The 25722-nt window shown below is 36.5% G+C and overlaps 1 protein-coding gene and 1 pseudogene across 4 annotated transcripts in view; both read right to left on the bottom strand.

Moving 5' to 3' along the window:
- The window catches only part of LOC114188020 (putative apyrase 6), a 32343-nt gene extending 16243 nt beyond the window's left edge, over positions 1-16100 (bottom strand). For 2 of the 4 annotated variants that reach the window (XM_028076500.2, XM_028076501.2), the window contains exons 1-4: positions 15321-16099; positions 5021-5133; positions 1529-1636; positions 696-750 (exon numbers count right to left, since the gene is read on the bottom strand). In XM_028076500.2, coding sequence (XP_027932301.1) covers positions 696-750; positions 1529-1636; positions 5021-5133; positions 15321-15966 — 922 coding nt within the window. In that variant the 5' untranslated portion in view covers positions 15967-16099. Of the gene's footprint in view, positions 1-695; positions 751-1528; positions 1637-5020; positions 5134-15320 lie in introns of all 4 variants that reach the window. The other 2 variants (XM_028076497.2, XM_028076498.2) reach the window with 2 other exon arrangements.
- A 2146-nt stretch (positions 16101-18246) lies between these two features.
- On the bottom strand, positions 18247-25285 carry LOC114188325 (uncharacterized; annotated as a pseudogene).
- Positions 25286-25722: the final 437 nt, after the last annotated feature.

Genomic DNA, 25722 nt, shown 5'->3' with positions numbered 1-25722 from the left:
TTTGAGGGTTGGAACAGCAGCAGAAGACTCCGGCGAGAGCTACGGAGGTGGCGCCGTGAGGTTCCGAGCAGCAGAAGGCGGCGCGTGGGCTGCACGCGCCTGTTCGCAGCGGAGAGAGAAGCGGCGCGTGGCGGCGCGTCGACGGGAGGCTGGTTCCGGCACCGGTGGGGTTGGCTGTCGCTCGGAGAGGCGCTCCAGATCCAGTGGTCGCCGGCGAAAACTGAGGTGGTCGGAGACGGCGGCCGGCGGCGAACAGTGGCGGACTGCGGCGGAACAGTGGCAGACAGCGACGGTTTTGTGAACAGTGACAGTGGGTAGCTTTGGATAGTGTTTTATGGCAGTGAACAGCTACAGACGGTGATTAACAGTGACGAATAGCGGCGGACAGCCGCGGACGATGGCAACAAGTGCCAATGGACAGACCAGACAGAAACCAGAGCGGGATCGACCCGCTCTGATACCAAGTTGAGATTAAAACAGACAAAATATGTTTGAGGGCTTGATTAGAATTCCCTCTACTATTCCTGATATTTATATATATGATGAAGGAGATACAAAAAAGGTGAAAAACTAAAGGCTGCAGCTAGGTGCTAGGTTAGAGGTTATCCAACACTCAACCTCCTAGCCTACACATCATGATTGCCTAGATATATTAATTACTCCTACAACAGATAAGAACAGTAACTCATACTTACAAAGCTTCAACTCTCTATATTTCAGTCTCTCCTCTAATGATTTCCATGCCACATCCTGTAGAAGGATTTTAGATTTGGTTACAAGGATAACTTAATCAAACATATGCAACCTAAATTTGATTGAAACAAATAGTTGTAACAATAGAAAACACAATCAATACAATCAACAAACCTTTAAGAATTTTTTTAAAATAAAATAAACCCATCAAAGATAACTTTAGAAAGGTAGACTACAAAAACTGGTAGTTAAGCCAAAGAAATAAATAAAGTTAGGAAGGTTTAGTTTCGTAAGGGGGAACAATAATAATAAAAGGGAGGAACCACTTGAAAGAGAGCTTGATTCCTTGTATGTTCGGTTTATATTATCCAATGTAATATAGATCCATTCTTGCATTTTACTTTCCAATTTCAGTGAGAGTTCCTAGTACTATGCTAGAAAATATTCATATACTTGAAAAATGTAAGGAAATAAAAATACCAAGCGCAAATCTTTCTTTTCCCTAATCTCATTTATATTGCATGTATTGAATCCATGCTTACAAAAGGATTGCTTTTACAAACTAACTTCTCGAAAAGATTTGATACCCTGTCAAAGGAAAATCTGCGTCTGATTGTAAATCATCATGCGCTGCATTTGCAAAAATTACCAAAAGGTTTTAATACACAATTCAACCCTCTCGTGTATTTGACCTATTTCCACACTTCATTTCATTAGAGCATTAGCAGATAAGCAATACAAATTTGATATCTTAATACTAATAAGCATCATCCAAAACATTTAAATTTAAAATATACGTAACTGATTTCAATCATCAGAAAAAGTTGAAAGGCACCTGACCCAGTTGTGGCAAACTCCAAGTGTAAAGGTTGTATGTAACCCCAGACAATCTTATAGTTCGCAAAGAGTGAGCTAAATCTGCATTAAGTTTAGTTGATGCAACCTGCAAATATCAATATAAAGTTCAAAATCTATTCAGAAATTGACCAGATATGTCCATACAGAACAATTTATTTTGAATACAATTGGGATGTTTTGGTATTGTAGAATATACAAGGGAAAGTTAAGCTAAAAGGAGACATAGGTATCTCCAAAAATAAAAGCCAGAATGAATATTAAGAAAATACGAAATCAACAACGTAATTGTACAAAGGTGACCTTTCATTAATATATAAAGCTTGTGACACAAGGCTAAAAACCTAAACAAATATGATTTTACAAAGTTACCAAAGCTTTTCCAAACACCAGAAACTATCGCTGACAAGTATCACCTGGACAAGAAAAGGTATTGTAAGGTATCCCCATTAGGGATTTCTTACGAGAGTTTCTTAAGCCATCTTTTGTAGTCCCCACTGTTGACATATATGGTGAAGAGACAAAAATTATTCTCCCCCTCCCCCTCCCTCTCCCTCTCCCTTTCTCTCTCTCTCACCCTATCACAGTATTCTCCGACGACCACTGTATTAGGGTCGCCTCCTCGAGCGACGACCAACTCCGTCGAGATCAGGGCCAGAATCTTCTCCAAGCGCTGTCACGCACATTGGTTTTCTTCACCATTGTTGAACGCATACGGCTCACGTGTTGCCTTCCAGTGATCAGATGTTCTTCGTGTCACCGCCATCCGACTTATCGGAGCACATTGAGTCCATATATGCCTTTGCTTCCTGATTTCAAAGTCATTTGGTGGGTCACCTAAGTTTTCCTCTCTCTTCAAACCCTAGGTTTTCTTGGTTGTTGCATTTCTGCAATATATCTTTGTCTTTGCTTGCAACACGCTCTTGTCTCTGATCTAAGCACAAATCAAAGTCTCTATTAGTCACTCGTCATTAGTGATAGCAACCAAGTGTGTCACTGGTAACAGCGTTGCTGTCAGCAACATCATCTTCTTCTTCCCTACATATGGGTTCGTTTTGCCTTCCATTTTTGTTGAACCCTTGCAGCTCTTGTGGTAGAGTCTTTTGAAGAGCCTAAAAGAAAACTTAAACCTACATATCTATTTACAAGTCTCCAAAAGGCAAACCGTGCTATCAGCTACTCCATAGTATGTTTCAAAACAGACCTGCAAAGATATCCTACTCTATGGATTTGGCTTTGTCTAATCTTGCTACCAACTATCTGGATCGGTTCTGAGCTATCCAAGGAATTTCGCAACCAAATTCATGGGTTGAAGGTTGCACATGACGTGAGGGGGAGTCTGTTTCTGGTGAGATCCAAAATCTTTGTCAACAATTTCACTGGCCCCTTGTTAGATGTGTATTGGTTTGTTTTCTCTGAAAAAATTATACCTTTCATTCAATAACTCCAATGAGTCAATTCCCAATGATTTGGGAAATCTATCAAGCCTGCAAGGAACAGTTAATTTGTCTCAAATTATTTTAGTGTGCCTTGATGAATAGAGACCAACTGCCTTTATTGGCAATTATGGTCTATGAGTCCTCCCTTGAAGAATTCATGTGGTTCTGATATTTCATCTGCTTTTCTAATAGTCTCCTTGCTCTTGTCCACTTATCATGTCTTTAGCGATCATAACATTCTTTATTGGAATTTTCTAATGCATGTCATTTGTCTTCCGTTGCTAGGCACGTGGTTTCTATCTTGTCCTATTACGTAAAAGTATCGTCTCTTTGCCATTGTCCACGCCGTTCGGGAATGGCAAACTAGTCTGCTGCAGTTTGTCGCTGTCGGCCACTACTAGCACCATCCATTGTTGATGGTAATCTTGTCCGCCTCAGTTTATCGCTGTCCGCCATTGTTGGCTGCCATTTGTTGTTGATGGAAATCTAGTTTGTCGTGGTCTATCAATGTTTGCCATTGTTGGCGCCATATGTTGTTGATGACAATCTTCTTTGACAAAATCATCTTAATTGAAGTTATGTGGTTGTGCACCACCATCTAATATTATTCTCCATAGTTGTTGTTAGTTGTTTATCGGCCTTTGTCTGCTGCCAGCCAACTTTGATGTCAGCTGGCCATTGTCACATGCCAGTAACATTCTTTGTCACTGAAACATCTCTAAATATTTTGTCAAAGCTAGATGTCTACTTTGCAGTTTGTGCTCAAATCGTCTTTGTCAATGGATTTATTTGAACTTAATTGTGCTTTTGATTTTGATAGCACATTCTTGAAGTCCATTATAATCAATCATCCAATTCCTTTAGTTGTTGGTTGTGTCAATGTGCATCTTGTTCTAAGTCAACGTTCCCACGTCTATTGTCTCATTCGAGAAAAGTCGTTATTTAGAGTTTGTTGTATCAAATGACCAACTTACATATGTGTTGACCAAGTTCTTAAGGAGATCTCTAATTGAGTTTATCTATTTCAAGCTTGGTACATACAATATGTATGCTCCAGCTTGAGGGAGAGTGTTAGAATAATTATTAAATTTATGTATGTTAGAGTAATTATTAAATCTAAAGTAGGGAATAGTGTGTTGGAAACTATTTTCAGCTGTACCTATGAGTCTAGTGCAACCTATGAGTAGTACCTAGTTTTGTTCCTAGGAAGTCTAGTGTAGTCCTTTGATCTTTCATCTTCCCATTGTATCACATTTTCATCAATACCAATAGAAGACCAAACGAGGAGTCTTTTAAGCTCTTCAAAACCTATCCAAGGCATCTAAAATGAATCTACTTATCTCTGTTTTTAATCTTCACAAGCTTTATTTAGAAATTTGAGTTTTTATTCTACATGAATAATTTCTTTACAAAAAAAAAAGTTAAGTTGAAGAAACGAGGTGTACTGCATAGGATCTCTCCAATGATAGGTTTTTTTAGGATTTGGTTTCTTCAAGTTAAATAACTCATTAAGAAACCAACACTGGAGATGTTCTAAGAGTAATTTCCTCTCTAAATGATTATGACCAAAAGATTATCTACACTTAAAGTTTCCCTCCCATCTACTGAAAGCAACAAGAGAGTTTTGATGGCCAAAAAACTATCAAAACAACAACATAATAATGCAAAATTTATTACAGCGATTTATAATCCAATCCCATCCCAACACCGTCAATACACAAAATTAAACACCACGACCTACTGACCTTAATTAAAAAAAAAAAAAACTATCAACAAACTCTTAAGAATGCTAAATATTCTGATCCTCACCACTTATTTGTGGGCCTATAAAATCTTTTCCTCACGGCCCATTATCAAGATTATTGAGGAGAAAAACAACTAATGTCATTGCATCACATCACATAAATGTACATTACAACATGTTTACAAAGAAAGTTCCACAATTTCCTTTGCAGACTAAAGAAATAACTTTTTGATGCATATGGATTTATCTGTATATAAACAAAATGGTCATATATAGTGAATGAAAAAACCTGCAAAGAAGCCCCACCAAGTTCAACTATTCCAGTTGTTTCCTGAGGCTCGCGTCCCAAGTTTCCAAGAGCATAATTTACTGCAACCCAAGAAGAGATGCCTTGTTCCTCCCCTACATTTAGATTACAAACTCCATCATTGACATGAATAACTTCATCTCTAACAGAGATATAAAATCAGTAAAACTATTTTTTCAAAATACTACATTAAAAATAGTAGTAATAAGTCACACTGTTTTATAGAATATCTGACATGGCATTGAGTGTCATTATTTAGGTTGGTGTTCAGCATCAGCTAATGGCCATTTGTTTTCTACTTGATACTCCTTCCAGTTTTACTTTCCAGAGAACTAGAATCCATCTCCAGTAAATTATCACTTTTACATGTGTGTGAGTGTGTTTGTGTGTGTATACATCCACCCAAGCACACAAGAAAGACGACAACTGTAGAGAACTAGAATCCCTTCTCCTCCACTACACAATGTATTAGTTTGTCTTGAAAAGAAAAAATACAACCAGCTACAAGATTAAAATTGCACTATTTAACACTTCCCTAAAGGCATCATTTGAACATTCACAACCTCACCAAAATCATAAAACTTGAACTATGTAACATGTTAAGATATATTTAATATCTTATTTTCTGTTTCTATTGTTATTATTCTTCATATGTATTTTGAGCTTAGCCCATATGTTCATTATTATAAATACAGCCCCTATCTGTATTTTCTACACAAGGGAGATTAATCTCAATCCCTATTTTCCCTATATTCAATATGGTATCTAGAGCTTAAGGATTTTGTTTTCCTACCTCTGTCTATGACCACTGCCACCACTGTTCACCGCCATCGGCCGCCGTCCACCGCCACCGGCCGTCACCGTCGCTGGAGGTTCAGTTTTGACCAACAACCACACGTTTGTACTCGTCTCGACCTTGGCATTCCAGATTTGGGCTTCGTGTTTCCATTGGAGCACTTTGAATTTTTAGGGTTTATTTCTCTCCTCCATGGCGTCTTCCGCTGCTGCTTCGTCCCCTTCTGTCGTGTCGTCTCCATGTCTGATTCATCCATTTTTCCTCCAAACATTAATGTGCACTTGCCCATTGATAAGTTAGATGGCAAGAATTATTCAACATGTGCGCCCGACGTTAAAGTTTGGCTTGAGAGTCAGGGGTATCTTGATCATCTTACCCTCAAAGTGACTGATGTTGATATCACTGAGTTTCCTCGTTGGAAGAGAATTGATGCTCATTTATGCATGGTTCTCAAGAATACGATTCACGCTTCTTTGAAACAACAATTTCGTGCCTACGGCACATCTTATGAAGTCTGGGAACAGGTCAAATTATTGTACAGCAATGACACTCAATGTCTATATGGTGTCTGTCAAGACCTGCTTAATGTAGTTGCTTCTCATACTCAAGACCCTGTTGCATATTATGTGGGTAAGGTGACTGAGCTTTTTCATGAATTTAAGGATGTATTACCTATTGCCTCTACTCTTGCTCAGGAAATCGAGCAACGATCACACTTCTTCATGGTTATGATGTTACACGGGCTTCCTGAAAAATATTTCCATGTCCGTGATCAGATTTTGGGTTCTACGGTTATACCCAATTTTACCTCTACTTGTTCCACCCTTTTGCGTGAGCCTTGTCAACCTTTTGTTGATCCACCTATCCATGCCAATGATTTCTCTGCTTTGGTATCTCACAGTGATGATCGTCACCGCTCACGCTAGTCGAAGAAAGGGCGTCACAAATGTGATCATTGTGGCAAATTCGGCCACAAAATTGATCAGTGTTATGCCATACATGGTCGTCCTCCTCGATTTGTTGTTGTTGTGCACAGTGATCCTCCGTCACAACCATCTTTTGCTAATCCTCATTCATTTGTTTCCGCCACCGACAAATCTGCTCTCTTCAATGAATTTCTCAAATGGAATGAGGATCGTAAGCTTTCTAGTTCCATGGCTTTTGTTGCCCACACAGGTACATCTTTTGCTGGTCTGACTCAATCTTCATCTGTTGATCCTTGGGTGTTCGACTCAGGTGCCACTGATCACATTATTGGTAACAAATCTTTGTTTTCCTCTTTGTCTTCTCTAGATAATTTACCCTCTGTTACAATGGCTAATGGGTCTCGTGTTTAAGCTCATGGTGTTGGGACTGTCGATCTTTTTCCTTTTTTATCCATTGATAATGTTCTTTATGTCCCTGGGTCTCCTTTAACTTATTATCCATTAGTCGTCTAACTCGATCTCTTGATTGTGTTATTTCTTTTACCCAATCGTCCGTTTGTTTACAGGACCGGAGTTCGAGATAGGTGATTGGCACCGGATGTGAGTCTCATGGTCTTTATCACCTCTGCCCTTCTTCTCATGTTGGCGCAGTTATGGAGTCTCCAACTCTTCTTCTTCATGCTCAGTTAGGCCATCCTAGTCTTGCCAAGTTGCAGCAACTTGTTCCTGGCTTTTCCATGTTGTCCAAGTTGGTGTGTGAGTCATGTCAGTTAGGCAAGTATAGTCGTAGTTCTTTTCACACACAGTGCTTTGTACCCTTTTGCCTTAGTTCACTCTGACATTTGGGGACCTAGTCGTGTTGCATCTAGTCTAGGTTTTCAATACTTTATTACTTTTATTGATGATTATTCACGGTGTACTTGGTTATTTTTAATGAAGAGTCGTTCTGATTTATTTTATATCTTTCAATCTTTTTTTCATGAAATTCAAACTTAATTTGGTGTTCCTATTAAAATTTTGAGAAGTGATAATGGTCGTGAATATCTTTCCAATTCTTTTAAACAATTTATGGCTTCCCGTGATATTCTGCATCAAACTTCTTGTGCATATACACTTCAACAAAATGGGGTGGCTAAACGGAAAAATAGACACCTTATAGAAACCGCTCGCACTCTTTTAATTCATGGTGAGGTTCCTCATTCTTTTTGGCGTGATGTTGTTCTTACTGCTTGTTATCTTATTAATCACATGCCTTCTTCGGTTTTAAATAATAAAATACCTCATTCCATTTTATTTCCTCATGAACCTCTTCATCCCTTACCTCTCAAGGTTTTTGGGTCTACATGTTTTGTGCACAATTTTAGTCCTGGGCTTGATAAATTGTCTCCTCGATCACACAAATGTGTTTTTTTAGGGTTTACGCGATCCCCAAAAGGATACAAGTGTTTTTCTCCTTCTCTTAACCGCTATTTTGTTTGTACAAATGTCACCTTCAATGAGTCTTCATTTTACTAACAAAATTCTTCTCATTCCACTAAGTCTCCATCTAATACCGTCGATTTTCCTAGTCTTGTCAATATTCCTATGATCTGTGATCTTCCAAGTGTGGCTTGTACGCCGTCAGTTTCCGTTCCACCATCTCTTCAAGTTTATAGTCGCCGCCATTGTCCTCAAAAACCAGTGAGTGACTCACCTCAAGTGCCAACTACTGTGTCTCCTCCGGATCCGACAACCGAGTCTCCCTTTCCACCGAGTGACCTTCCAATCGCCCTCAGAAAAGGTATCTGTTTTACAGGTAATCCTTCTCCTCATTATATTGCTTTAAGTTACCATAGATTGTCTTCACCTTTTTATGTCTGTCTTTCGTCTATTTCTTCTGTGACCATTCCAAAATCTGTTCGTGATGCCTTAGCCCATTCTGGTTGGCGTCAAGCCATGCTCGATGAATTGGGTGCTCTTCATAATAGTGGAACTTGGGAGCTTGTCCCATTACCGTCTGTGAAATCTGTTGTTGGTTGCAAGTGGATTTTTGCTATTAAAGTTGGACCTGATGGTACTATTGATCGTCTCAAAGCACGTCTTATGGCCAAAGGTTACACCCAAATGTTTGGGTTGGATTATGGTGATACTTTCTCTCCGGTGGCTCTTTAAAAGTGGAATCTTTATCAATTGGACATTAAAATAAAGAATTATTTTATTAATAAAATCACATCAATTACATTCAAACTAAAGATCTTGGTTTTCTGAAGTACTTTATGGGTATCCAAGGGGTCAATCAAAGGAAGGTGTTGTCATTTCACAAAGAAAATATGCTCTTGATATACTAGAGACGGTTGGAAAATTGCAAGCCAACTGATTGTCCCATGAATCCAAATCAAAAGCTCATGGTTGACCAAGGTGAAAATTTCTCAGATCCAAAAAGATACAAGAGGCTGATTGGAAAACTCATTTATCTCAATATTACAGGACTAGACATTTCTTATGTTGTGGGAGTTGTTAGGCAATTCATATAGAATCCTCATATAGATCACTAAAATGTTGTAATTCGCATTCTTAGATATATCAGAAAGGTTCCCGGACAAGGAATATTGTATGAGGACAAAGACAATACTTAAATTATGGTATTGTGATGCAAATTAAGCTTGTTATCCTATTAACAAAAGATCCTCCACTGGATATTGTGCATTCATTGGAGTGAATATTGTCCCCAGGAAGAGCAAGAAACAAAAATGTTGTTGCTTAATCCAATTAGAAGTTGAATATAGAACTATGGCAACAGCCACTTGTGAAATTGTATAGATTAAATAACTCCTTCAAGAGCTGAAATTTTTTGAAGTTGAGCACACACACACACCCCAACACCAGGGTCCCAATATAGGGAGTTAGGTACCATCTTGAACTATGTAAGAAAATAAAGAATTATTTTATTTATAACACTTAGAAGAGAATATATGAGGAAAAGGGTTAGAGAGATCAAATCTCACTACTGATTCAGATTCATATACACACACATATAAGCATGGTAGTTGAATCGTGAATCGTATCGTGTATCGGAGAGCTTAAATTTTGAATCGTGAATCGTATCGTATCGTGAATCGTACGATTCATAAACATTTTATAAACATTAAAAGAATTCAGTTTATAGTTAAATATATAAGATAGATAAATATGTAAAGAGAGAATTAATAACAAAACAATCTCATAATCAAATAAAGTGGTTGTATCTATGTGTATCTACCACAGAGTTTCACAATTTCAGCAACATGGCCTTCAAAAAACAATGTGGTTGCTGCATAAGATTCCTTCAACTATAGTTATATGCTACTAAACAAATTATGCATTATAGCCATCCAAAAAATAAGTGTTTGCTCCTTGTATCCTAAACCACCTAAAAAGAAATTCTATTCTAATCATTCGTAGTTCATCCTCATCCTCTCTGAGATTTACCACCATGTGACAATTGTACTACAAACGCATATGCTCAAACCCACTGGACAAACGAACAAAGGCATGCACGAGATGACACGCAACTACCACCGCAACACTGCGCAACCAACACCGCACCATTGTGTGACCACCGCAACAAACAGAGATGACGTGATCACGAGAGGCAAGGAGGAGAACATGTTTTCGAGCACACTAACGTTAATAAGTTTCAATGTGCGAAAATAAAGGGTGAAAAAATTAGGGTTTCAATTTGGGGGTAAAGTTGTAGAGGGAAAAACTAGGTTTTCAAATTGGGGTAAATTCATATCATGAATCGAATCATGATTCGCACGATTCGGACTCGTATCGTATGATACAAGTACGATGCAGGAGTAAAAACGATACAACTCATGATTCGTATCGCAAGGGACCTGAATCGTTTCGTATCATACGATTCGTATTGTGAATCATACAATACTTACTACACTGCATATAAGCATTAGTTGCTTACAATAAAAGCCTAAGGAATAGAAATATGAAAACCCTACATATTAGGTTATAGATAGAAACCATGGTAATTAGAATCGTATGATTCGTATCGCGATACAGTTCAAATTTCTGGTCCCACGAAACGTATCAATAGATGAATCGTGACATAAATCGGCTGAATTGTGTGGGAATCGTATGATTCCTAATTCAGTTTCATTTCACCCGATTCTGCCCACGCATACACTTCCCCAAAATATTCCCCAAAATACACATCTCATGAAGCGACACACTGCCTACATGCTACTCACACCAGATACGCTTCACGTAGCATACAATACACATCGAAAATGAAAAAACCCAACAAACTGAAAAGTCACGTTGGATGGATATTTGGTTATTAAGAAGGGAAAACAAAAGGTGGAGAAAAACCATAAAGTGGAAGAGAAAAGAAGAAGCACAGAAAACCTGACTGTCCGTGAAGAAGAAAGCATCGTGAAAGCATCTGGAACAGGTTTGCTAAAGTGTTTTCTATTGAAGTGTTTTCTGCTCAAATGTTTCCTGCCCGCCTCTAAAATGGCTTTTTGATATATTGCTTTTTGATGAAGTTTCTAGATTTTTAATTTTTATAATATTTAATTTACTGAAAAAGTAGATGTACATCACATCAACCTTTTATTTCACTTTTTCTTAAATCTTCACACGTGATCTTTCTTACCTTTTTATTTTTTGTTTAAATTCCATCTTAGAGCAGAAAGCTCAGAAGATATTCACGTGATGATCTTTCTTTATGTTTCTTTTTCAAATAAAATATACTTTTCTTTTTCAAATAAAATAAAGTTTCATAGTTTATCAAAACAGAATTAATCTTTATGATCTGCAACGTTTCATTTTCAAACAAAATATACGTTTCTTTTTATATTTTTTTATTCTGAATGTTAATTTATATTTTTTTAAGAAGAAATATTAGTTTGAATTTATTCTTATTTGTAGAATTAAAAAGAGTATGACTCAAACAAAGAGAAAGAAAGAAATAAATATTACATGGAGTCATTGTAAGAGTGTTACTCCTCATAAACTTTTAGTCAAGTGCAAATATTGTTCACATACTTATTGGGGTGGTGTTGCAAGAATGAAACATCATCTTGCTGGAACAAAGGAGAATGTCATTGCTTGTACATCTGTTCTTGATGATGTTAGAGAAATGTTTTTGAAGTTGTTAGAAAATAAAAAAAAAATAAAAGAAGCAAATCGGGTAGACTATTTTGAAGAAATAGATATTCAATGTAGTAAGAAGGGGAAACAAGGAGTTACAAAACAGAAAACCATAAATGAAATGTTTAAAGATAGAGAGTTGGTGATTCAAGATATTTGCAACTGCATATATGGGAATGCTTTGCCATTTAATTTGGTAAGAAGCTCCTTATTTACCCAAATGTTGAAATCTGTTGGGGAATATGGAAAGGGTTTAAAGCCTCCTACTTATCATGAAGTTAGAGTATCTTATCTGAAAAAAACGGTTGACAATATTCAAGCTAGTTTGGAGAAATATAAGGTTGAATGGGAAAAATGGGGATATACTTTGATGTGTGATGGTTGGACATATGGAAAAGGGAGGTCTCTTACCAACTTTTTAGTTAATAGTCCAAGCGGAACAGTGTTCTTAAAATCTATTGATACCAGTAATGTGATCAAGGATGCTAAAAAAATGTTTGAATTGTTAGGTTCTGTGATGGAATTGAAGGGATGGTTGAAGAAGTTGAGGAAGAGGATGAAGAAGATGAAGATGAGTTGCCAGAGAATGTTACATTAGATGAAGAAGATGATCTAAGTGACATTGATCTTGGAGATGATGAATGAAAGAATAAAATTGAGATGTAACATTTAAATTGGAGATCTTGACTTAATTATAATATATGATATTTTTAATGTCTTTTCTTATCATGTATCTTACAATTCATAATAAGATTCGATTCACGATTCAAAAAAATTCACAAAAAACGAATCTCAATTTGATAACCATGATAGAAACAACATAATACAACTTTTTGATCAGAAGAAAATACAAATTATTCTAATACTCCCCCTCAAGTTGGAACATATAGATTATATATTCTTAGCTTGAAACATATAAATTGAATTTGAGATCCTCTCAAAGATTTCTTTCAAAATTTCTGCAAATTGATTATTGAAGCCAAAAACTCAATGCAAAATCTTTGGACAACATCTTTTCTCTGAAATTACAACAAATTTTTATATGTTTTGTCCTCTTGTGAAACACGGAGGTTGTAAACAATGTAAAGAGGTACTTGATTATCACTAGATTGTTGAATTTCACAAAATATCATTTCTTTGAGAAATTATCCACACAAGTTCATTTGTGCTCTTCCCTATACTCATTGTATCAAAATTATATCAATATAAATAGAACTTATGAGTGGAGTGATCAAGCTCTCAAGTTCCCTCAACTCCGATCTCTTCTATTTATCTCAACTTATGTTCTAAAACAAATAGAAGCAGTAGCTTTTAAACTGTAGCTTCTAAAACAAGCCCAAATATACCTTGTTTTTCATGTTTCCCAGCTCAAGAAAGCAGTTGGATAGCATCGGCAAGGAAAATCTCCAAAGGAAGCTACTTAGGAAGAATCTTCCATTATCCAAGAGCAATTTCCACCATTTAACCTTGAGAACAAGTTTGTGTATGAGGAGGTACTGTTAGGGCCAGGTCAGAGCAACAACCTTTAAGGGAAAAGGGTCTAAAGTTGTATTGTAAGACGAAAAAGGAGTAAAAGGGTAGCAATTTAAAGGAGGTTAGGAGTGTTCATTAATTCAGTTTTCCTTATAAGTAGTATCCATATTTAACCACAATGGTAAACCTCCCTCGGGTAGAGAGGACAACTCAGGGAAATATCAATGTAGAAATGGGCAGATTCACATGGAAAGCAGTACTCTCCTTTAGAGGGGTATTTGTACACCTTGGTTCTTGGTTTGTAATGAGTTTTCAGTAATAGAGAGGAAATATAATTGTAATGAGTTTTCTGTGTTAATTGTTGTTTCTTGTTGGGCTTTAGCATTTTCAATTCTGAAAGAGGATTTCACAAGCATAAACAAAATTTGTCTTTAGAGTTAATTGCATAGTAAGTGCAACTGCCAACAAGAGATAATCGTAAGTAGGACTTCTAAAATAGATATTATAAAAATCAGCAAACCACTATACCTATCATACATGACACTCTCTAAAGCATTCTAATTAAATTCTTCACTTAATGTTTAGAAACAGTTGCTCCCTTTTCAAAAAGATATCAATGTTTTCTCTAATACATTGGACCAAACACCTCCTTGGTGACTAACATGAAATTACACATTCAACCCCAAACACATGCTTTAGTGTTCAATCTTAATGCACTGTTAGAATTTGGAATTTACACTCCCAACCAATCAAAAAGTATCTTTACCTATGGCTCCTAAGTATATATTATAAAAATTGAATCAATCCCCAACTAACAAACTAACCTAAAACTATGTATTAAGAAGTGGATCTTAAACCTAATTCAACTCCACAAAACCGGCTTGTAAGGTGAGGTTTGCACCCACTTATATGCTCTAAATTGAAATTTATCTCTAGCACATCGAGGTTATATACAACTCGAGCATGAGATTTGACATTAATGGGTGGTTTAATAACAGTCTGATAGTGAGTGGAACAATTGACCCAACTAACAACAAATTCGCTAGGATAGTTTCTAAACTATGGGTTTGATACCATGTTGAGAAATGGATTTTAAGCCTAACTCAACTCCAAAAACTAGCTTGTAAAGTGAGGTTTGCACCAACTTATATACTTTAAATTAATTTTATCTCTAGTCGATGTGAGACTTTCAACACTATATATGCCCATAACCAAACAAATATTCTTGAGTTCAATATTAATGCATGGTTAATATAAAGAATTTTACACAGAGATGCCATTTATTTATTACTTCTAAATTACTATACTCAAATATTAGCAAAATTACCCAATTTTACACTAATTAAGAATGTTAGTTAAGTTCATTTAATGTTATTGATCTCATAAAATAAAGAGAAACATCTTCCAAATCACCGCAATCACACTTTATCGAGGATAGTGTCCATACACAATGGTATCTTTGAAATATTAACATTAAATAGGTTTGACTTATTTAAAATTTGTTTATTCAAAGCTCACTAAACATGATTATATTTCTCCTATATTTAAGTCCATGGAAATTATATATTATAGAAGCCAATCAAGCGGACCTTACATAGCAATTTGTGATCAATGTATATATATAAAAGTCAACAAACATTGTGTATATTACAGTATGATTAAGTAACACTAGAACTAGATCTTTAATGCCTTTCTAATTAAATTTTCACCTTTCTTTAGCTCATGGACATGTCCACCAATGTCCCACGGTTATGCAACATACTAATATGGTAAAGCCAAAAGGAAGTAAATGTTTGTTAAGGATTGTTTTCACCAAGGACCAAATTCAGACAATGTCCAAACAAATCGACCTAGGATTCACTACATTAACTGTCCAACTCCTTGGTTTAACTAAATTCTTAACAAAGAGAAACAGTAAGCACATATTTTCTCAAATACATCGAACCAAACGCAAACTAACCTGAAACGACGCGTGCCCATTCATCCTTGAACAGGAACCCGGACGCCTTCAAGGCCCGTCTGCAACATTCCAGAACCTTCTCTGCTTCCTCGGAGCCGAGCTGCTCGAGCTCCTCGGACGCCGCGAGGCGCACGACGGTGTTCCCCCACTCCCGGTGAGGCACCTTGCCCTTGGCGAACCGGACAAGCTCGGCGACGGCGCCACGGAGGGCGTCGGGCGGGGCATCGAAGCCGGGAACAGCGGCGGCGGAGTGAGCGGCGGCGAGGAGGCTGAGGCCGGGGCCAAGAAAGTGGTAGACGGAGAGGCGGAGAGCGTCGGGGCCGGCCCGGAAAGCGAGGGCGAAAGAGACGGGGCGAGAATCGGCGAATTTGGGGGAGGAGTGGATTTGGAGGGCGGTGGAGAAGAGGTAGAAGAGGAAGGGAGCGGTGAAGAAGAGGAAGGCGAAGAGGAAGAGAAGGCATTTTCCGGTGTGGGGTTTGTTGGGATTTGGATTTGTGTGAGTGGAAGAAGAAGAAGGAGAAGAAGTGTAGAGGGAGATCATGCGAGGGTGCAGCTGGGTACGGTGGGGTGGAATGTAGGAAGGAGGAGAGGAAGGGGACGAGGGAGAATAGGGAGAAGAAGGTCGAGAGCCTTTTTGGAAACTCATTGGTGGTGGTTGCCCGGAGAAAGCGGTGGCGCTTTGGAATGGGATTGTGCAGTGTGGTGTTGGGAACGAACTGCAATGCAATGGTAGGAGGTCGAGAAGTTTTGAGCTTCAAGAAAAAATGTAGGTTGATTGAATGATCGATTGTAACAACTTTCAAAGTAATATTAATTTAATTTTATAATAATTATGATTAAATTTAAATACGTATACACAGACAGAAGAAAATTTTTAAAAATTCCTTTTTTAAAATATTTAAAAATCTGGTCTTTCATTTTTATTTTAATTCGTCATTTTTTCTAATTAAATTATATCTTTAGTTTTCATTTTCATAATAAAATATCGATTTGGTCCCCTTCTTTTTATTTGTCTTATGACAAGTTTTTTGATTTTTTTATTATTGATAATAAATTATAAATGTGTAACAATTTGTTTTAAGAATTTAATGAAATATAAATTTATAAAATGTTAAACTTAGATAATGATATTATTGAAATGATAATAAACATAAGTCATGAAATACATCATTTAGAACAACAACATTATAGAAATATGCTTAATCTAATCACAACAATAACCATTAACAAAGACCTCAATATTTGGTTCGATAAAATCATTGTCTGTTTGGAAGACAATAATATCACCTTCTTTTAACTCATTTTCACAACAAAATAACCCCCAACCTTGACCTATCTTTGTTGAACTTCTATTCCTATTTGATAATAGGATTTTGCAATTGACTATAGTTTTGGGCCCTATAAGAAACACATCTTCTACATTCTCGTCCCAAATGAAGTTGGCAAACTTTGATGGCAAGTCCTGTATGATTCAAATTTTATTATTAGTGCATTAATTATTTTCATTTAATTATATGTAAATTGATATGATAATACTTGATATGATATTATAATAACTATGATTATGTGAAACAAAGAATTTCCCAAATACTGAAACCGCATGTGAAAGTCACTTTTGATGTCATACAAATCTCTCATATTACTCCAACCTTCTATGATTTTTGGGTTATTTGAATCCATGTTATAGGTAATTGTCGTGCTCTTACCATTTACATCTACCAAGTGCCATTGTGGAACTAATTCGTGTTCATAAGCAACAGCAAAATGTCGATCGACAAATCCAAATGGCTACAAATTAATAAACACAGTAAAAAAAGAAACAAATTTATCTCTGCAACAAAATGAAAACATACACTCAAACAATTATATGAGGGAAAAATCTGAAAATCTTAATGTGGCTGATACAATATGAATCAGGATGATACAATTCACACAAGAAAACACATACAACAACAAATATTAATGCTTTCCAAACATTTATTTTTGTTATTAAATTTACAGCATACCTGAGAGCAGATGTAGATTGTGTTGAAGTTCCAAAGAATTGTTCCGTTGTTTGCTCCATCTGTACTGGTTTGCTCCATCTCCATTCATGTATTTGCAGAAAAAAGTGAAGGTTTAAATATATGGGTAACTGAAAAGGAGTGTGAATGAATGGTAAAGTTGAAGTTGGGAATGGAATAGCAAAGATTATCACGTCGAAAAGGAATCTTACCTGAAAGTGGCAGCAAAAATTCAGTTTCATGTGCAAATAGTGGCTGTAATTGTAAAGTAACTGAAATATATGTTGTAGGTGTTTTTTGCAGATATTTTAATATATAAAGAAACTTAAACAAAAACAATTTACAACTGTACTGCAGAAACATAAAACATAAAGCATTTATAATAGTAAAGCCACTTGTACTATAGTAAGGAATAAGAACATCTGGGTAGATATTTTTTTTTCACAATACATTAAAGCCACAAACAAAAATAAAAATAGCAACAATTGAGAATCTTTATAACTGTTATAGTATCTGTACTGCAGCAAACATGGTGTTCAAAATATCAATCTATGACTGGACAATGCAATAATGCAATTCAAAGAAGTATCAATGACCATGTACTTTTCAATATGGCTGCATCTATGAATAAAATCCTGAAAGTGCATACTATACACTATGGCATATTATAATCTGCAAGAAAATAAAGGAATTACAGTTAAAAATACAATAATTGACAAATTATAATAATTTTCTTAAGTAAGTTGTATACCTCTTATCAAAGATTTACAAATATTTCTTTGTAAACCACATTTGTAGTTGTATTGCTTACTTTTTCATCTTCATCCAGAATTATAATCTGCAACAAAACAAAGGAATTACAGTTAAAGATACAATAATTGACAAATTATAATAATTTTGTAAAGTAAGATGTATACCTCTTATCAAAGATTTTCAAATATTTCTTTGTAAACCACATTGGTAGTTGTATTGCTTACTTTTCCATCTTCATCCAGAATTAAAATTTTGAGTCCTTGCTTTGTTGTGACTCTAGAAATTGCTACGTACAATTGTCCATGAGTAAAAACTGGGCAAGGAAGATAAAGTCCAACTTTAGAAAGAGTTTGTCCTTGACTTTTGTTTATTGTCATTGCAAAGCATAAGGATATTGGAAATTGCCTCCTTTGAAATTTAAACGGGATGCTGGAATCAGAAGGTGTCAAGTTCATTCTTGGAATGAAAATTTTGTCACCAACATTTTTCCCTGTTATGACAGTAGCAAAGATAACATTCTTTCCCAAATCATTAACTTGCAACCTTGTACCATTGCAAAGACCATTTGCTTGATCAATGTTTCTTAAAAGCATAATTGGTACGCCAACTTTCAATTTAATCCTATGATTTGAAATTCCTGAATATTTGATATCATTTAGAAACTCTTGAGTAAACCACTCACCTTGAATTTCTTGATTATCATCAGATTGGCAAGGAGTGTCTGAACTTAAATAAATTTGTTCTTCACCAGGAATCAAAGATAAAATGAAGTCATTTACTTGTTCAACACTCTCAATTGTAGGGCAAAGTATAGCATCGTCATCAAAGAAGCCAGGATTCATGATATTTTCAATTAGACCACCATAAACAAATTTGAATAAAGAAAGTAAAGGTGTTTCACTTTCTGTTGGTATTGAAATGTTAGCTTCACCACTTTCATTGAAATTCATATTTCCATCTCCAATTTTAAGAATCCAATCAACAAATTCTTTTATATGTATTGCACTTTCATTTGAAACAGCACATTTTAACCTCATGTTTTGTGATAGCCTAAGAACTGTGCAATATTGCCACAAATCAGAGTAATTAATTGATGAATTCACAATATCATACCTGTATCCCTTTCTTACTACTAGCAAGATTTGTCTAAAATCACCGCCCAAGACAACAACCTTTCCACCAAATGGTTTGTCAGCATTATCTTCATTTGTAGCTCTCATAATGTCTCTCAATGTTCTATCAAAAGCTTGGAAACATAACTTATTCATCATAGGAGCTTCATCCCATATGATAATTTTTGTTTCCATCAATAGTTTAGCACGAAGACTTCCTTGATTGATGTTGCACGTTGATTCATCATTGATTGCTAGTGGTATGCAAAAAGTAGAATGAGCAGTTTTACCTCCAGGAAGCAATAAATATGCAATGCTGCTTGAAGCTACATTAAGCGCAATCATTCCCTTTGCTCTAATAGCAGCTGACAAAAGTTTCCACAAATATGTTTTTCCAGTCCCACCATAACCATATAAGAAAAAGAAATTTCCTACATCTGAATTCACTACTGTCATAATTCTGTTATAAACATGTATTTGCTCATTAGTGATTGACTACAATAGAGAGTGATGTAGCTTCTCCATTTCTTCTTTATCATAATTCAGTTCATCAATAATGAACCTATTATTGAATTTGAAGTAATGAGACAAATCAGGTTGAGGAAGGGAACTATAATCTGTTAAAGATCGCCGATTGGAATTTAGAAGTTCTTCTACTTCTAGGAGACACAGATTGTGTAAATCATGCTCTTCCATTTGAAAACCTACAAAAAAAAAAACATGTCATGAATAAACAAAATATGGAATAAAGAATGGAGATTATTTATATTTAGTACCTGGTATGTTCAAGTGTTTCCTTCTTTGGTATTGGATACCATCTGGCAATAAATTCCAAGTTGTATCCCAAACAACTTTTGGCTTTGACATTGTATTCATGATTAACAAAGAAACAAATAACCTTCTAAGTTGATTTCCAGATGCAAGATGGCAAGCCTCTTTAATAGCATCAATGAATTCTTTGTCATTTGTCAATAATCCCAATTCCTGGCAAGCCTCTTGGTATGTAGAGAATGTTTTACCATTAATTGTTTTTATATTACCATGTTTAATACAACCTTTTTTTTTTTGTTAGTGAGATTCTCATGTAATAGCATTCACCCGATCCTGGAGAAACATATGTTAGTCTTCCAATACTATAACCCTGCTTTCTTGGTTTCCATTGTAAGACCCGTGAAATTTAATTAATTAAATAATTAATTAATTAATAAATGCGGGTAGGAGAATTAATTATGACATTAATTATAAGTGGAATGATGTGGAAAAGTGCTAGCTCAAATGGTTGAGAGTACTTTGGTTTGTGTGAGAGGACTTGGGTTCGAGTCCTATGTATGCCATTTTGCATTCTTATTCATTGTAATTTTAATATAGCACGATCATGTGGTGAAATAATATTGGATTGAATTATGATTGTTAGCATGAAATTTGAATTGGTTAAGTGGTTTGATATTGTTTGGGGAAAATTCTTAGTTGTGGGTTCGAGTCTTGGAGGACGTATATTATACTTTAATTTTTGATATTTTTGGTTTTGGTTTGAATTTGAAAAGTTGAGGAACATCCTAGTGGAAGGGCAGAATAGAGGTGGCTGTAAAACTGACCAATGAATGGGAGTTAACCACCATTAAGTGGTAATCTCGTTTTAGGTTAATAACCTAGGTTTAAGCACACTTTAAAAGGTAAAAAGTGGGTAAAGAGCAAAGGTTTGGCAAGCTGAAAATACACCAGTGAGAGAGAGCACAAAGTCTTTGGGGTTGCGTTGAGAGAGAAGGCTAAGGAGCCAATTGGTGAAGGGAGGACACTAAATCGTCAAGTTTTAAGCGCAGAAAAACCAGGTTAGGGGAGCTTTCTACGTTAATGTTGTCGTCAAGTTTTAAGCGCAGAAAAATCAGGTTAGGGGAGCTTTCTACGTTAATGTTGTTTGGTCTGAATTGTGTGAAAATACTATGTAATTTAAGCATGTTCTGTGTCTGTATCATGGTTTTGCTGAATTCTAGAATTTTTCCAGAATCCGCCTGGCGGGCTATACTTAGCCGCCAGGCGGCTCATCCATTTGAACATGTATTGTGGGGTTTCTGGGTGCAACGCCTGGCGGTGAATCCCTGTACCGCCAGGCGGCTCAAGGTTCGTGAGCTTTCTAGGTTTTTACTAATAAACTACCTGGCGATGATGAAATTCCGCCAGGCGACGCAGGGCTGAGTTTTGGTTTTTGGCGTTCTGGGTGTTATAACGTGATTCTGATCGGAGGGAAATCATGGGTTGGTGAGTTAGGGATGATGTAACATCGTATTTTATTGAGAATCAATATATTAGTAGATGGGATTGATGAAACAGTGTGAATATGATTTTAGGGTTATGGTTGAGAATTTTTAGATGAATCAGGGTTGATAGCGAATTGGTGTACCCACATTGTGAACTATTAGGGTTAAAGTTAGAGGGGGGTGTCCCGATTAAGTACTCGAGGGTGAATGTAATTCTGGAATACAGAAGAAGTTGGTGTTTTTTTTACAGGTCGAGGTTGTTGCTGACTATACTGGGTGAAGGGAGTCATCTTCATACTATTGAAGCAGTGGAAAGGGGTAATAGGATGTAAGAAAGAACGATAATAAATCAGAGTTAGTGTTGATAATTAAGCGTTGAGAAGAGAAAGAGAATTTTGGGTGTAGTTGAGGGAGGATTCTAACGTGAGTGTGGAACCTGTGTTCTAGACCAGTACAGAGTTAGTGGACGTGTACGATAACGAGGGACAAGTTATATTTTATGAATTTCAGGAATTGCCAAATAGTAGGAAGTGTGTGAATCCTAAGTAAGGAGGTTGTGAAGTAATGTTGTAGGTGAGGGGAAACCGTGACTTGAAGGGAAGTAAATGATAGAGTTCATAGAGATAATAGTTGCAAGGGCACATTGAGTATTGGATTAGTGGGACTTGCGTATGTCTAATTCGATAAACCAGTTTACACTTGTACATGATGTGAGGGGGCTTCATCTGTCTGGGAACGTAATTGCGCAAAACCTTTTTGGTGAACTTGAACTAAAATCACGAAAAACCAGTAAAGGTATATTACTGGTGCGACGCCTGGCGGTGGGATTTCACCCGCCAGGCGATAGTGAGGAAACAGTGGGATCATGGTGCAGGAGGCGCCTGGCGGCAGGGAGTTTCCGCCAGGCGACAGCGAGAAAATACGTGACATTTGAACCAGCGTCCGCCTGGCGGCAAAAGGAGTCCCGTCGGGCGGTAGTGGCAAAAATTCGATGGTTCTTAAGGCGCTTAGCGCCTGGCGGTACGTGTCCCCCACCAGGCGGTCTGGAAGCTGTGGCGCCTAGCGGTACGTGTCCCCCGCTAGGCGATTTGGTTGCTGTAAGTCCTAGTTGTTGGACTTTGTAGGGTGTTTTACATGGCTTTTGGTGGTGCTTTAAGGGTAAGATTGTTGGGTTCCTTGAGTTGAGCTCGGAACGTATCCTTTAAGTTGAGTTCGGGATAGGGGTTAGGCACGTACATTCCTCGAGTTAAGCTCGAAATGGCATCCCTCGAGTTGAGCTCGGGATGGCGGATGAACACGAGGAACCCTTGAATTGAGCTCGGGATGGCGACTGTTGCCGGTGTGAGTGTGCTGGTTGTGGCCAGTACGGATGGGTCCAGTTAGATTGCCCTCCTCAGTTGATGACTGACGAGTTTGGTAGTCTTGGGACATTACGGACTATGTTCGTAAATGGGAACTCCGCCTAGCGTTACGGTGTGTGATCCGTGGCATTGGTTCCCGCACGTGCTCTGTCGGTTGTGGCCGATAGGTTTGGCAGTAAATTACCTTCAGGTAATCGCTAGAAGAGGTAGAACCTGAATGGTCTGGTTGTGGCCAGACGTTAGAGAAATTGGTTAGGAGATGGTACTTTGTTAATTGTGGAAGCTTATATATGTTAAATTGATTATATGATATCTATGATGATGTATGTTGTTTTCATAAGCTCACCCTATCTGCTTGTGTTTGACGATGATCGTGTACGCGGTACACGGGAGCAGATGATGTTGATGCAGGTGGAGCCGGTGATGCTTAGACGAGAGTGGGGGTTCTACTGGGAGAAACTTATTATGTTTACTTTATTTACCTTTGGAAACTGTTGTAAACCCTGATGGGTGAAACTATAACCATGTTATTTCGGTTTATGGATTAGATGTTTATAATCATTATGCGAACATTTAATAAATTTTAAATTTCCCGCGTTTTTGGGAAATGAGGTTATTCATAAATGCGATGTCTTTATATATTTAATCGTTTTATTTATTTAAACTAGTAATATCCTGATGGGATGTTACATCCATTGTCTTTGTTGAGACATCCAAACAAACTTTGTTGGAAATTCAGCATAGGTCAAGTTCCTTCCTTCCTCATATTTTTTGTTAGCTTCAAACCAAGCTAGAAACATGGTATTGATGTTGCCATTCCTCTCCAATACATCATCAATTCTATCATCATCTTTAACTAAAACTGTTTGCTGATCTTGTAGGTGAAAAGTTAAACGCTGAACAACAGGCCATCTGTGATGGATATCAAATCCATAAATTCTCCAAATTGCTTCACATGGAGATAAATATCTACAATCATAATATCTTTTAATCTCATCAACAATACGGACTTCTGTAGAATCATTCTCTTTGTCTGTAATTTTCATTGTGGCTTTATCAGGACCTTTGTTGACATATTTGAACAAATACTTGATTGAGTTTGATTTGTTGCAATATTCTGTATTAACATGAGCTTGATATCGCATTAAGAGAAGAGGACTATAAGGCACAACATTTCCATTACCTAATTTATGTCCATTTTTCAACACAAATAAACCATCATCTTTGCTCCTATATACAAGATATCCATCCTCATCAATTGTAGTTTTATGTCTAAACTTTTTAGGAAAAAATTTAGAACACCGACCTTCTTTCATGCATGGTGAGTTGAATCTAGCAGCTCCGCACGGACCATGTATCTTATATGTTTTAATAGCCTTTGAAAGTTTTGGATACAGATCTGGATGAGGAAGTTCAGCAGAGATTACTTCCTCTACGTGCTTTGCATTTTCTAACTTTTTTGAGTCACTCAACCATAATAATATATGAGCATGTGGCAGACCTCTCTTATGAAATTCAACTGTATACATACCTATAATTTGAAGATAATAATTATACAAAACAATTGGCAGTAAAAAATTAGAATGATGGAAATGTAGTTTGTGTACCTGCATTGACTTTGCCAAAGAAATTATTCTTCTTGAAATTTGTCATCATTTGGTCTAATTTCATTTTAAAAACTCTGCAAACAATGTTTTGCCTATCTAAAGCAGTTAAACCTCTTGATTTTACAAAATCAAGAATTTCAGGCCAATTGACATTACATGTGATTGTTATAAACAAATCTGGATAGCCATACCTCTTACAAATGGCCATAGCATCTTGGCAATTATTGAACATGTATCTCATGCCACCTGTAAATGAAGCTGGCAAAACTATACGCTTTCCAATGGAAGAAGGATCATTTTCACCTTTGTTAACAACTTCTTGTAACCCATTTAGAATATCGGAACGAATGAGTTTTTGATTATTTCTTATAAAAGACAACCTTTGAGCTTCAATCATCGTGTAGGTATCCACTAAAAATTGTTGAAACAATCTACGTGAGTGTACAACGTTACCAAATTCAACCTTTCTATCTTGTATTTTGAAAGCAATGAATTCTCGTAAAGAAATTCGATCTCTCTTTCTACTTTGACCATATCTTTGACAATCTCTAATAGGAATATCCTCTTAATAACCATCCTCTCCATATGGAAAAATCAAAGGATATTGCAGAGGAATGAAACATGTATGAGTTTCATGTAGTCTCGTCAATTGACCAAAAACTTTCTTGACAATGTTGTCTCTTCCTACATCTAAAGTGCTCAAATCACCAACTATCAATGCTGCGACTTCATCTGCTATTGGGGTATTGTATACTCTAGGATCCTTACAACAATGTCTAAATAACCTCAATCCAAAATCTGATTGATCATCATCATGTATCAAATTTCTTACTCTTCTGAATGATTGAGCAAGAACATTGTGTTTGTCAATCATGCTTTTCAACTCTTCTATCAATGATTTATCAAATATGGATTGTTGTATATCAGACCTATAAAATTACAAAAGGATAAATAATATACAGAATGATTCATAAAAAAAAATAATAAAGTATGTAGGCATACCCAAAGTGACTAACTCTGTTTGTTGTTTCATTTTTTGTGTCATAATATATAGTTGTGCAAATTTTGGACTTGATCCTTTATAGGGAAATAAACTTCAAATGCGATGGTAATTTTGAACACTAAGAATAAACTGAGGAGGACCACATCCATCATTGATTGAGGAATGAATCTTCACACCAATTGATGTAAATGAGAACATGTTGTTGTAGCTTCATATGTACTGTAAGAAATGTTGCCTTGTAGTGTCTTCACCTTTCAACAACTTTTGAAGCAATTGAGGAGGTTTCTTCAACAATGGAAGTTGGACTT

The sequence above is a fragment of the Vigna unguiculata genome, chromosome 6 (genome assembly GCF_037176805.1).
Source record: "Vigna unguiculata cultivar grain cowpea cultivar isolate G323 ecotype 2 chromosome 6, ASM3717680v1, whole genome shotgun sequence".
Lineage (NCBI taxonomy): Eukaryota > Viridiplantae > Streptophyta > Magnoliopsida > Fabales > Fabaceae > Vigna > Vigna unguiculata.
The sequence above is the reverse complement of the archived record's forward strand: the minus strand, read 5'-3'. Positions and strand labels throughout refer to the sequence as shown.